The 11,932-nt window shown below is 47.4% G+C and overlaps 1 protein-coding gene across 1 annotated transcript; it reads right to left on the bottom strand.

Annotated features, from left to right (window-relative positions):
* Nucleotides 1–5,036: 5,036 nt before the first annotated feature.
* On the bottom strand, nt 5,037–9,829 carry LRATD1 (LRAT domain containing 1). The gene is made up of 2 exons (XM_042459951.1): nt 9,758–9,829; nt 5,037–6,599 (listed from the first exon to the last, which is right to left on the bottom strand). The coding sequence occupies exon 2, from the start codon at nt 6,561–6,563 to the stop codon at nt 5,622–5,624; it is 942 nt and encodes a 313-aa protein (XP_042315885.1). The 5' UTR covers nt 6,564–6,599; nt 9,758–9,829; the 3' UTR covers nt 5,037–5,621.
* Between the last annotated feature and the right edge of the window lie 2,103 nt (nt 9,830–11,932).

The raw sequence follows: 11,932 nt of genomic DNA, 5'->3' as shown, positions 1-11,932 counted from the left end.
TTCAGCTCCTGAAGTCTATACTTAATCTCAGTTCCAAAATGGAAACAGCAGGCTTGATGAGTCAGTAACATTTATCACATGATATTAAGCAAAGCCCACTAGGAAGAAAACTATATTGTGGGTCCCCTTATCTGTAAATATGAGAATTATAGCAACTCACAACATCTGCTACTAGCCTTAGGTTAGGAGAAACACACAGGTTTATTTGGCAGCATATAGAGGAAGTACAAAGAAATAACAATCCTTATACAAACAAAGTTTCAGACGGAATTTTAGCAGGGAATCTATAAGGTCAATTAAACCCAGACAGAGTGGATTACTTAATGCTGTAAGCCTCTGTGCAGCTCATCTTGGGACCGAGTTTAACTGCAAGCCTCAGTAGTTTTAAAGCATTTAGCCACATTTAGTTTAGGACTTCCATATTTCCTTCTCCCACTACTTTTCTTTGTTTTTAGCTATCTAGCTGGATGACGAGTTCAAAAGCTTGCAAATATTTGAGGAACTGTAGTAATGAATACTAATAAAGTTATAACCCTCCTGCAGATTTTGTGTAGTACAGACTCATACAGACATGTTCCCCACCAACCTCAGTTGAATTTTTTGTACTATTGATTCACATTTACGCATACATAGAGATGAACTGGAATCAACAGGGTTTAATTAAGCCCCATTTGTTTCAGTGGGTTGATGTGGTCAAGTACGGATCCAACACATTATGTTTGGACTGTAAGGTAATTCACACATCTGATCCTCAGTATATCTACAAAAAAAGTTCCCAGAGAATTCACAGATGTTCTACTGAAAAGATTTGGAAAGCATAGTTGAAAAGAAAGATAGAGGCCTGCAAGACAATCTAACCACAAAACCTCTTTTAACAGCCATTAAATTCATCATATTAAACCCACAACTTTCTGCTGGGGGAAAAACCCCAGAGCATCTCATTATACTGATGATCTACTGTAGAAAATTCACACAACAATATAGGCATTTTTGTTGCTGTCAGTATGGAGAGACGAAATTACCTGGGTGACCTTGGGCAAATCACACTTTCTCATCCTCAGGGGATGACAATGACAAACCCCCTCTGAAGAAACTTGCCAAGAAAACCCATGATAGTTTCACCTTAGGGTTACCGTAAGTTGGAAACAACATGAAAGCACACAACAACACACAACAATAAGACTGATAAGACTGCTGCCAAGCTATAACCACTGAGGGCATCTTTAGAGCTGTGGCACCCTCTGAAAATTATACAGGTGAGTGGTCATAGGTACAGTATCAAAAATAAAATTCTCATATCACTTATCAGACAAGAACTATGCTCAGGTTCAATGATAAGTCAGAATCGTTGGAATCTTTAGTTTGTAAGGGGCAAGGCAGTACATGAGTCTACATTGCTTTTGTCCTGTGGGTTTACTGTGATGTTCTGAACAAACCCTCTGACTTGCCCTTTCCAGGACAATCCATAGTCACATAAACCCAGAATGAGCCATAGTTTCTAGCTAACTTCCTGGGGGAGAGACAAGCCACAATGCTAGGTCAAGACACCACAATCGGCAAACTGTTCTTGTCTCCATTGCATTTGAAAGTGCCCAGTATTTTAACAGTCAGTTTGCACACTCAGCTGTCATACTTAGTTACAGAACAATGAAGCAATGTGTGTGCATGTGGACAAAACTGAGCAACTGTAATTATTATCTGCTTGCTAATAATGGAAAAAAATATTACATTAGAGGTACTGTGACAAGATCCACCCATGCAAGTCAATTGATGTGGCTGGTATCAACATACATGTATGAATCAGCTAAGCCCAATCCGGACTCAGTGGGATGCATTCCCAAATATATGTGCATTGTGCAGTAAATGGAATTAAAAAACACTTTTAATCTCTATGGACAACTTCCCATGAAACCAGAAATCTAACCAACATTATCAGGTAGTTTTTCCTCTCTCCATATCAACTTCATCATTATTTTAACAGACCAATTGTCCCACCTTTGTAGCTAATCATCAGACAAACGACAATATAGTATGAAGTAGGCACTAATACCAGAACAAGCCAGAGCATTGTATAGGCAATGCAAGCGAATGTAAATTTCTGCATTTTTCACCTATTGCTTGCAAGATTTTTTTAAAAATAAAGATGTGGGGAGGTTTGCAATTTGTTTTAAAAAGTATTGGCATATTCAAGGATTGTCTAAGTATTAAATATGTACAGTACTTTGTTACTAGTACAACAGAAACGGTGGTCTCTGTATTTTACAGTACTATCTTTGTGGTTCCTGGCTGTCATTCCCACACCAAATTTATGCTGAGCAAAATGGAATAAGGATTTGTCAAGAGAAAGCTATGAATAAGCCATTTTCTTCTTTGGGAATACGTTTCCGGCCTTATAAACTTTAACCAAATCATATCTGCAGCATGGTTTGATTTTTTTTTTTCAAGTGAACTCAATGACAATCTATTTGCAGTTCTGTCAAAGAGGGACTATAAATAATGAACAACTATTGTCTGGCACCTACTCACTTCCCCCTGCTTCACTGCAGAATATTGTGCAGGCAGAGACGGATATAACAACACATGCTGCTAGATGCCCAGTGGCTGGGTAATAAGGTATTGTTCAAAGCCGCAACGGACAAGCACACCACAAATCATTTAAGCATTGAAGGCAGACAATTTAGGCTAGAATTATGCACTGAAATTTCAAGTATACCTCCCTCCCTCACAAAAAAGGTCATATTAAAATTATACTTTCAGCCCATCAGATCCAATGTACACCTGAAATCAGTCTACTGTATTCAACTGGATTTATTTCTAACTAAAGCTGCAATCCTATTTGCTTACCAGGAGTAAGCTCCAACGAGCTCAATGGGATTTACCTACGGGAAGACAAATATAGGAATGCACTGCAGGGGTGTATCTCCATTATTTGAGAATGAGCTGCACTAGACACAATGGGGCTTGCTTTGGAGTAGACATGAACAAAATGATGAGTATTCCTGCAAGTGGGAGAACTTAACAAGCTGGAAATATGTGTTTATTTGTGCAGGAGCAAGCTCCACTGGGCACAACGGGAGTTACTCCTTAGTAAATGCACAAACTAACTCTATGTAAGGGTACATAGGATTGTAGCCACCATCTGCATCTGATGCAGCCCAGTTAGAGGTACAGAAAAAGAGCTCCCACTGAATTCAGTGGGACTTAACCCTAAGTAACAATGCATTCTTATCCTATCTATTCTAAACAAAATATCCAGGTACATTTGCAGCTTTGAAAACAATATACATCATAAACCATTTGTTCATTATTATTAACTTTAAAAACAAAACAACAGTTTTGGCCTCAAGGACAAATCCCCCTGTTGACAGGTTGGTGTTAGATGCTGCAGAGTCCAATGTGACTACATTGAGACTACTGCAGGACATTCCTAAACATTTTTACTCGGAAGTAAGTCCCAATGTGATCACTTTCACAGGGAAAGGGAGGCATGAAAATGCACCAACATACCTAAGGAGAATGCTGCCATCATAAAATTAAATGCAGTTTAAGGGTCTAAATATATCTTTTTTTTGAAGATTTGGCCAGCCCAACCCACTCAAAAATGTGTTCAAAAAAACCTGGCTAAACTTTTTCTTTTTAAGGGAAGCCTCCTTTGCTTACTCCAGACGTCTGCAGTGCAATCTGGTGGATTTTGACCTTCATCCTTTCATGGGGTAGTTTACACTTGTTATGAATACTCATATAAGCAGGGAGTATCGTGCTTCTATTGGAAGTGTGAGGTTATATCTATATTATATTTAAGCAATAAACCTATGCACACCTACCTAAGAGTAAGCCCTATAGACATGTACCAGGGTGCATGCTCAGGTTCCTTCCAATTTATGTGGCTGACTTACGGCAACCCTAAGGAGGAAGCTATCACAGAGTTTTCTTGGCAAGATTTGTGCAGAAGGGGGCTGCCTTTACCTTCCTTTGAGGTTGAGAATGTGTGACCTGCCCAAGATCACTTAGTATATGGCTAGAGTAATTATTGGTGGGGAAGATTTTACTTGATGAATTTTACCATTTTTTGAAAGCTTAGGGGGATTTTGTGAAATATAATAATGGTAGTAGTAGTAGTAGTTTTATGCGCTCTTTTATTATCCAATCTATGGCCACAATATCTTTTCTAAATATAGGGGTAAGAGATGTCTTATCCACACACACACAGAGTTTCACTATTTCCTTGTACTGTAATTTCATAACTGGATATGCAGCCAGGCCCCAAAGAAGAATGACTATGTTTGGCAAGGATTGAAGCCCCACATCTATTGATCCTTGGCCAATAACGTCACACTAAACAACACTCTTGCAAATCATACTAAGCTGGAATAAATGCTTCTACTTGTCTCCATACTCTCTCACAATAGTCATATAACAAATCAGAGTCTCTATTTCAGCCAGGAAGCATGCATTCATTGCAGGGGGAGGGAAAAGACAAACCATTAAAGAAAAGATACAGTGTTCAGAAAGTATTGAAAGGTAAACTGCAGTCTGATTCAATGCACTTCTTGCTTGCCTTTAAATAAGTGTTTTGAGACTTATACGCAGGTAACAACATAAAACTGCAGTCACACTGCCCAGTCTTATGCAATGCACACTTACTCTGAAGTAACTCCAGCTGTGTTTTGAAGGGAGGGGATGTTGCTTTCAGATGTGAGCACAAAGGTTTGTCCTTAAAACCATGTGCAGATTTTGCTTCAGTGTAAACCTCCCCCCCCCCCCCCCATCCCCTTATTGAACTCAGTATGGCTTACTTCTGAGTGAGCCTGCCTCCAATCCAATATTTCCGTGGCAACAACTGGAATGCCTTTCTTTTTTCACTACCTCCAAAGGAAAAGGCAGACAAGCCACCCTCCTTCTCCTTCACCTGGAAGGCAGGCCCAGGGGAGTCAATCTCTTACTGGGATGCCCCAAAGGCACACTATACACCACCAAAGGAAAACCCCACCAACCCTCCAGATGGATTAAGAAGCCAGGGACATCTCAAAGAGGGAAAAGGGGAATCCATTTGATTTTTATTATTATTATTGTTAAGTATGGATCAACATGGTGAGCCATGAGGGCCCTTGGTGCCCCCAGAGGTTTCCGCCTGTACCCCTTCCTCCCCAGATCCACATCTCAGTCCCTTCCTCCTCCCCATCACCAGGGTCATTGCTGTCAATTAAGGTGCCCCATGCGCTGGCCAAGGGAAGGGCTAGAGGAGGAAAGTGGGCACATCTTGTCTGCAGGTTTCCCCCTCCAAGGAGCAAAAGGAGGAGGGAAAGTAGAGGGAAGGGGGTGCCAAACCAGATGGCCAGTCTGGTAGCAGCAGCAGCAGAAGAAGGGGGTCTGATGGTGCCTGGGGCCATGGCATCTTGTCTGCAGGTTTCCCCCTCCAAGGAGCAAAAGGAGGAGAGAAGGTAGAGGGAAAGGGGTGCCAACCAGGTGGCCAGTCTGGTGGCAGTAGCAGCAGCAGCAGCAGCAGCAGAGGGTCCGATGATGCCCCTATCCTCTTAGCAACAGCAGCAGAAGGAGGTCTGATGGTGCCTGGAAAAGCTGCTCCACATGCCCCCTGGTGTTGTGGATTGTGATTGTGGTTGTCACTCTTTGCCATCCCTGATGGCCATCTCCTTGAGGACCCTCAGCCGCCCAGTGGCATCGATGCGGCGCTTCTCCCTGATGAGCTCCTCCAGGCTTTGGAAGCGGCCCGTGTGGACCTTGTCATCGGCCAGGTGGACCTTGAGATAGTAGTATTGCTGCTGCTGCTTCTGCTGGGGGGACCCTGGGGCTGGCTGGAGCTCACCGCCAGCCTTGAACTCCCGCTTGCCGAAGCGGCACCAGGCGGCAAAGCTCTCAGAGTTCGTCCAGCAGATCTCGGGGCTCTTGAGGCCCAGGTGGCCTGAGGCGTTCTGCACTACCAGGTCGGCCACCAGAGGGCGGTAGCGGTACCAGTTACTTACCACCCGGCCCACCTGGCCCAGCTGGCCCACGCTGTCCTGGCGGATCTGGCCCTGGTGCAAGTGGATGGCCTGCCCGGCGCCCACATAGACAGCCCAGTGGGGTGGAGGAGGGGGCTCCGGAGGCGTAGGGGCCAGCCACAGCAGCTCCACCAGGTCGCCCGGCTGGCAGAGGGCTGGCAAAGCTGAAGCTGGGTAGACACTCAGGTCCCCCCCGGCCTGGGGGTCCCCGCCGCCGCCACCGCTCCCCTTGGAGAAGATGCATTCTGGGCCCCGGAAGGCGGAAAACTGGGGCTCGCTCAGCACCAACTGGTGGTGAAGATGGTGGTGGTGGTGGTGAAGGTGGTGGTGGTGGGGATGATGGTGAGTGGGGGTCTCCTGGGCTGGGCTGCTGCTGGAGGAGCCCTTCACGGCACTGTACTTGGTCTCTGGCTGCCCTCCGCCACGCTCGTCCAGGTCCTCCTCCTCATCCGAGAAGAAGTAAGCCACCCCGACGCGGAGCTCGTCCTTCTCGATCCCTGAAGGGTCCCCTGTTGGCAGCTCGCTGTAACTCAGGTGGGTGATGCGGTCCAGTTGGTTGCCCATCAAGGCCAGGGCTGGGCCGGAGCAGGGGCACCGCCTCTGCCAACAGAAGGAAGAGAATGAAGGAAGGAAGGAATGAAAGAGAGAGAGAGACACACAGAGGACTTTATCACACATAGGTCTTATGTGCTTCCATCTCAAAAATGGTTAAAGTGGTGTCATCCCAGAAAAGCAAGCCCATTTGCTATTGGTTATCACACACAGAGAACAATAAGGGGTTAAAAGCAAATTAAAGTGGGGCCCATACGGATTTGGCTATCAAAAGGAGACAAATCCCTATTGCAATCCTAGAAATACATTTTCTGGGCATGCTCCAAAGTGTCATTTCCACAAATGCACACACACACATGCTCCGGTAGCGGAGGGGGATGGGGGGGAGGAATCCTCTTTGCTACAGAGGCCCCAAAAGGTGTTTCAGAGAAAGGCAGAATGAGGCTGCCCTTTGCAAACTCCTAAAACCACACACAAAGACACAGAGAGAGAGAGAGAGAGAGAGAGAGAGAGAGAGAAGAGAAGAGAGAAAGGAGGGGACTGGTTCCATAAAACTGCCTGGGTCCTCCCTCCCAATGCCCTCCTTTTCCAGGGCATGTCCTCCATTTCTCCCCCCTGTCCAGGAGGACTTCCAAAGCACCCTCCCTCTGCCATCTTCTCCCACCAGCAGCTGCCCTTCATAAGAGGCTCCATTAGAGGAGGAGAGAACGGGGCAATGAGGGAAGTCTCGGTGTGCCTCCCTTTAAGAAGTCTCTCCCAGAGAGCCAGGCAGCTTGCGAAATCAGGAAAGCGGATGCATCTGGAGCCTTGCATTATCACACAGCAGCCATTACGTGAGAGCAGCCAATTCGCAAAGAAAAGGGACATGTAAATCCAGTAGTTTGGCAGATTTGCTTATTTCCTGATTGACCTCACATTCTCCCTCGATCCTCTTCTGATTGCTTGCAGCGTCATGTGATAAGCAGCTGCGCATTTGTCCCTATACCCTGGATGACCCTGCATTGGTCCCACTTTAAACTTCAAATTTTGCCCCGTGTGATGAAAAAGGGGTTGGAAGGGCTCCTCTCTGCCTCGGGGAAAGGCAGCCCCCCCAACCCAGGGGGACCCAACAGGGGCCCTCAGCTCAAAGGGGGACAGGGCATGTACGAAAGGGGGGGGGGCTTCCAGGAAAATGGAGGACCTCACCCAAGCAAAACTCAAAACCCTCTTAGAAATGGAAATTCAGGCTTCTTGGTCATGCTCCAAAGGAGAAAAATGGAGGGCATGACTCAAGCAAAGCTCAACAGACTCTTAGAAATGTCAGTCCATGCTCAAGAGGGAGGACCTTCGGGGGAAAAACAAATGGAGGACCTGACCCAAGAAACAGCTCAAGACACTCCTCTAGAAATCTAAACCCAGGCTTCTTCCTGGGATTCAAAAAGCGAGGACGTTTGAGGAAAAGGGAGGGCACATGGCCCATGAAAAGCCCGACACACTCCTAGCAAATGGAAACCCAGGCTTTAGTCCTGCTCAAAAGGGAGGACGTTGGAGGAAAAAAGGAGGACATGACTCCACCAAAGCTCAACATGTCCATCAGTGCCTAGAAATGTCAAGCGGCGCTGCTCCAATCGGAGGACCTTTTGGGATCCCTCCTGGGCAGCGATGGAGGACAGGTCCTGGGAAAAAGGAGGACGCCCTCTGGCCACCCAACAAGAAAACCCCAGCATAGGTCGGAAAGGACTTGAAGGCACACAACAACAACGACGACGACGAGGACGATCACCACCAGCACCAAGCTCAGGCTTAAAGCTTAGCGGAGAGCCCGATTGGGGAGGGAGTGGGTCAGGAGGATCGCAACGACACTAATCCTATAAGAGACAAAGAGACACACAGAGAGAGAGAGACCTCGAGGGAGGCTTTGGGGCGGCTCCTGGTCTCGAGGAAAAAGAAGCCGGCAAGTGTCGGGTGTGCCGCCCGCCAACACACCCCCTTCTTGGCAAGGCAGGAGCCCAGAGCCCTGGCAATCCAATGGGGTAGGCTCTGGGTTGCTGCCTCTGGCTATGCCCCCTTCCTTGGGCATCGATCCCTCTGGCTTGGGAGCAGAGGAGGAGAGGGAGGGAGCTCCCCTGGGGAACCCCGAGATCAGCTACGCCTTTCCCCAAGCAAAGCAAAGCAAAGCAAAGCAAGGGAAGGGAAGGGGAAGGAAGGAAGGAAAAAGGAAGGGAAGGGAAGGAAAAGAGAAGGAAGGAAAGGAATAAAGAAGGGAAAGGAAGGGAAGGAGAGAGCTGGGGGATTCCCTATAAGACCCCCAAATCATGGACCTCCTGAGGAGGGCTGGGACCCCAGAAGATCCTTCCTCTTCCACTTCTGTGGGGCAAGTCCCCTTTTGGGGTCAGACCCTGAAAGGAAGGAAGGAAGCTTTTGTCTAAGAAGCCCCAGGCGAGGAGGAGGACCCCAAAAGGAGGAGACGCCGGAGAAAGGGAGATCAGGACCCCCTCCCTCACGAGCTCCAAAGCCTCCCCCAAATCCGAACCCATCATCAAATCAAATATATTCAAATAGAAAACCAAAGCTCAAAGCCCCTCCTCGGAAGATCAGCTCAGGCTTCCCGGTGATGCTCCACAGGGAGGAGATCCTGGGCAGCAGGTTGGAAGGGAGGACGCGTCCTGGGAAAAGAGGACGCATCCTGGAAAAGGAGGACGCGCCCGAGCCCACTGAGCCCCCCTCGAGCTGTTAAGCCAGCCTTTGGTTGGTCCCTCCTTCTCTCTCAGGGGGTGCAGAGGGGTCCTCCCCGCAAAGGAAAAAGGGAGGACGTTCCAGGACAAAATGGAGGACGGGACCCAATCAAAGAAACCTCCCCAGCAACATCCCCTTCTGCTAGTTGTAGTCCTTCTCAGGGGAAGGAGAGAGCAGGCGAGAGAAAAAGGGAGGACAAAAGCTCCCAACACACTGAGAGAGAGAGAGAGAGAGAGAGAGAAACATCAATTCCAAAATGTCAAGAGAGCATTTTGGGAGAGAAGGCTGGCATGGAGGACGCGTCCGGGTAAAGGAGGACACGCGTCCGGGAAAAGGGGGGTCCTCTCTGAGGGTGGCCCAGAGGTGTCCTCACTCTGCCAAAGAGGAGAAGGCACCTGGAAAATGGAAGGAAGAGGAGCCTCTCCCTCCTCCCAAAGGCAGCCTGAGGAGAAGAAGCCCAATGCCCCCCCCCACATCCCCCCCTGCCGTACCCGGATCCCGACCAAGCCCCCGAAGTCCTCTAAACTCCTTTGGTGGCCATGGGAGCTCCTGCTCCTCCAGGGTCCGCCTGGGCTCTGAAGCTCCCTTCAGCTGAGAGGCGAAAGGAGCTCCCTCTGCCCACGCCCCGCCCTTGCTCCCCGCTCATTGGCTGCGACGCCCTCCTCGGGGCTGTCAATCAGCCACTCAAGCCCACTCCCACAGCTGCTCTCCTCTTGCAGCCCCTTCCCGCCAAAGGATGCTGCCCCTCAACATCGCCTCAGCGTTTAGGAATCACAGAACCATAGAGTTGGAAGAGACCACAAGGGCCATCCAGTCCAACCCCCTTCTGCCATGCAGGAACTCTCAGTCAAAGCATCCCCATTGACAGATGGCCATCCAGCCTCTGTTTAAAGACCTCCAAGGATGGAGACTCCACTACAATCTGAGGAAGTGTGTTACATTGTGGAAGAGCCCTTACTGTCAGGAAGTTCCTCCTAATGTTGAGGTGGAATCTCTTTTCCTGTAGCTTGCATCCATTGTTCCAGGTCCTGTTCTCTGGTGCAGCAGAAAACAAGCTTGCTCCCTCCTCAATATGGCATCCCTTCAAGTATTTAAACAGGGCTATCATATCACCTCTTAACCTTCTCTTCTCCAGGCTAAACATCCCCAGCTCCCTGAGTCATTCCTCATAGGGCATGGTTTCCAGACCCTTCAACATTTTGGTCACGTTGTTGTTGTTGTTGTTGTTGTTATTTATACCTCACCTTCCACCCAGGGAACTTGGTCATGCACTTCCCCTGAGGAGGCGGAGAAAGTGTGACCTGCCCAAAGGGGGGTTTCCATGCCCAAGCTGGAAAATGAACCCTGGACTCCCAGTGTCCTAGTCCAACCCTTGAACCAATGCCAACCCATCCCAGGTGGCTCTCTGTCGTGCTTCTAAGGAATGCTGAAATGGGAGGACCTTTTGGAATCCCTCCTGAGCAGAAGGTCCAATGGAGGACACGTCCTGGAAAAAAAGAAGACCACCTCTGGTCACCCTGGTGGAGTGGGTTGGGAAGCCCCAACCTCAGCCCTCTCAATGGAAGATTTGGGGTCTTCCAGGTGATGCTGCTTTTTCTTAGACTTAATGATAGTCATATTAACAACCGTAATAATAATAACAACAACAATAATAGGAATAGGAATGAAGAAAAATGCCAAGAACACTCTATGATAACGTTCACCTTAGGGTCACCATAAGTCCAAAATGACTTGGAGGTACACAACAACACCAAAGAATGAAAGTCCCTCAACTAAGGAAACCTACTGGGTGACCTTGCATAAATCACATGCTCTCAGCCTCAGGAGAAGGCCATGGCAAACCTCCTCTGAACAAATCTGGATGAGAAAACCCCATGATAGGTTCACCTTGCGGTCGCCATAAGTTGGAAATAACTGTCAGGCACACAACAGCCAGCATGGTGTGCATTTATTTAATTGTATGTGTGTGTGTGTGTGTGTGTGTGTGTGTGTGTGTATATATATATATATATATATATATATATATTTCTCTTTGTGTGTCTCTCTCCTGTACATATATTATTATACACTGTATTTATTTATTTATTGGCTTTATTTATTGGCTTTTCTGTGTGCCTTTAAGTTATTTCCAGCTTATGGTGACTCCCTATCATGGGTTTTTCTTGGCAAGATTTATTCAGATGAGGTTTGCTATTGCTTTAATAATAATAATAATAATAATAATAATATTTATTTGTATACCGCCCTATGGCAAACCAATCCAGGCGGTTGACAACAGTAAAATATAACAATTAAAAACACTTTATCCCTCCCCCCCTTAAGACAGTATTAAAAAGTATAACATATTAAAAACACAATATCAAAGCATAAAAACAACAATTAAAAACTAAAAACCCTGATATCCCTCTGTTGATCCTCAACCATCACTAAGATGGGGCCACGGGAGGAATGAGGGAATCAGGGAACCTGAGGCTGAGAGACTGTGACTTGCCCAAAGTCACCCGGTAGTTTCAAACCCTGGGCTTCAGAGTCATAGTCCATAGCTTTCTCCCAGAATGGGATTCAAGGCAGTATAGTGGTTTGAGCATTGAACTATGACTCTGGAATCATTGCTTGGCCATGGAAACCTACTGGATGACCTTCAGCAAGTCACAGTCTCTCAGCCC

Source organism: Sceloporus undulatus, chromosome 1 (assembly GCF_019175285.1).
Source record: "Sceloporus undulatus isolate JIND9_A2432 ecotype Alabama chromosome 1, SceUnd_v1.1, whole genome shotgun sequence".
Classification (NCBI taxonomy): Eukaryota; Metazoa; Chordata; class Lepidosauria; order Squamata; family Phrynosomatidae; genus Sceloporus; species Sceloporus undulatus.
Note: the sequence above shows the minus strand (reverse complement) of the source record. Positions and strands in the feature narration are given on the sequence as shown.

What these genes read in the sequence shown, in the direction of transcription:
- LRATD1 (XM_042459951.1), bottom strand. Translation starts at nt 6,563, where the DNA reads ATGGGCAACCAACTGGACCGCATCACCCACCTGAGTTACAGCGAGCTG.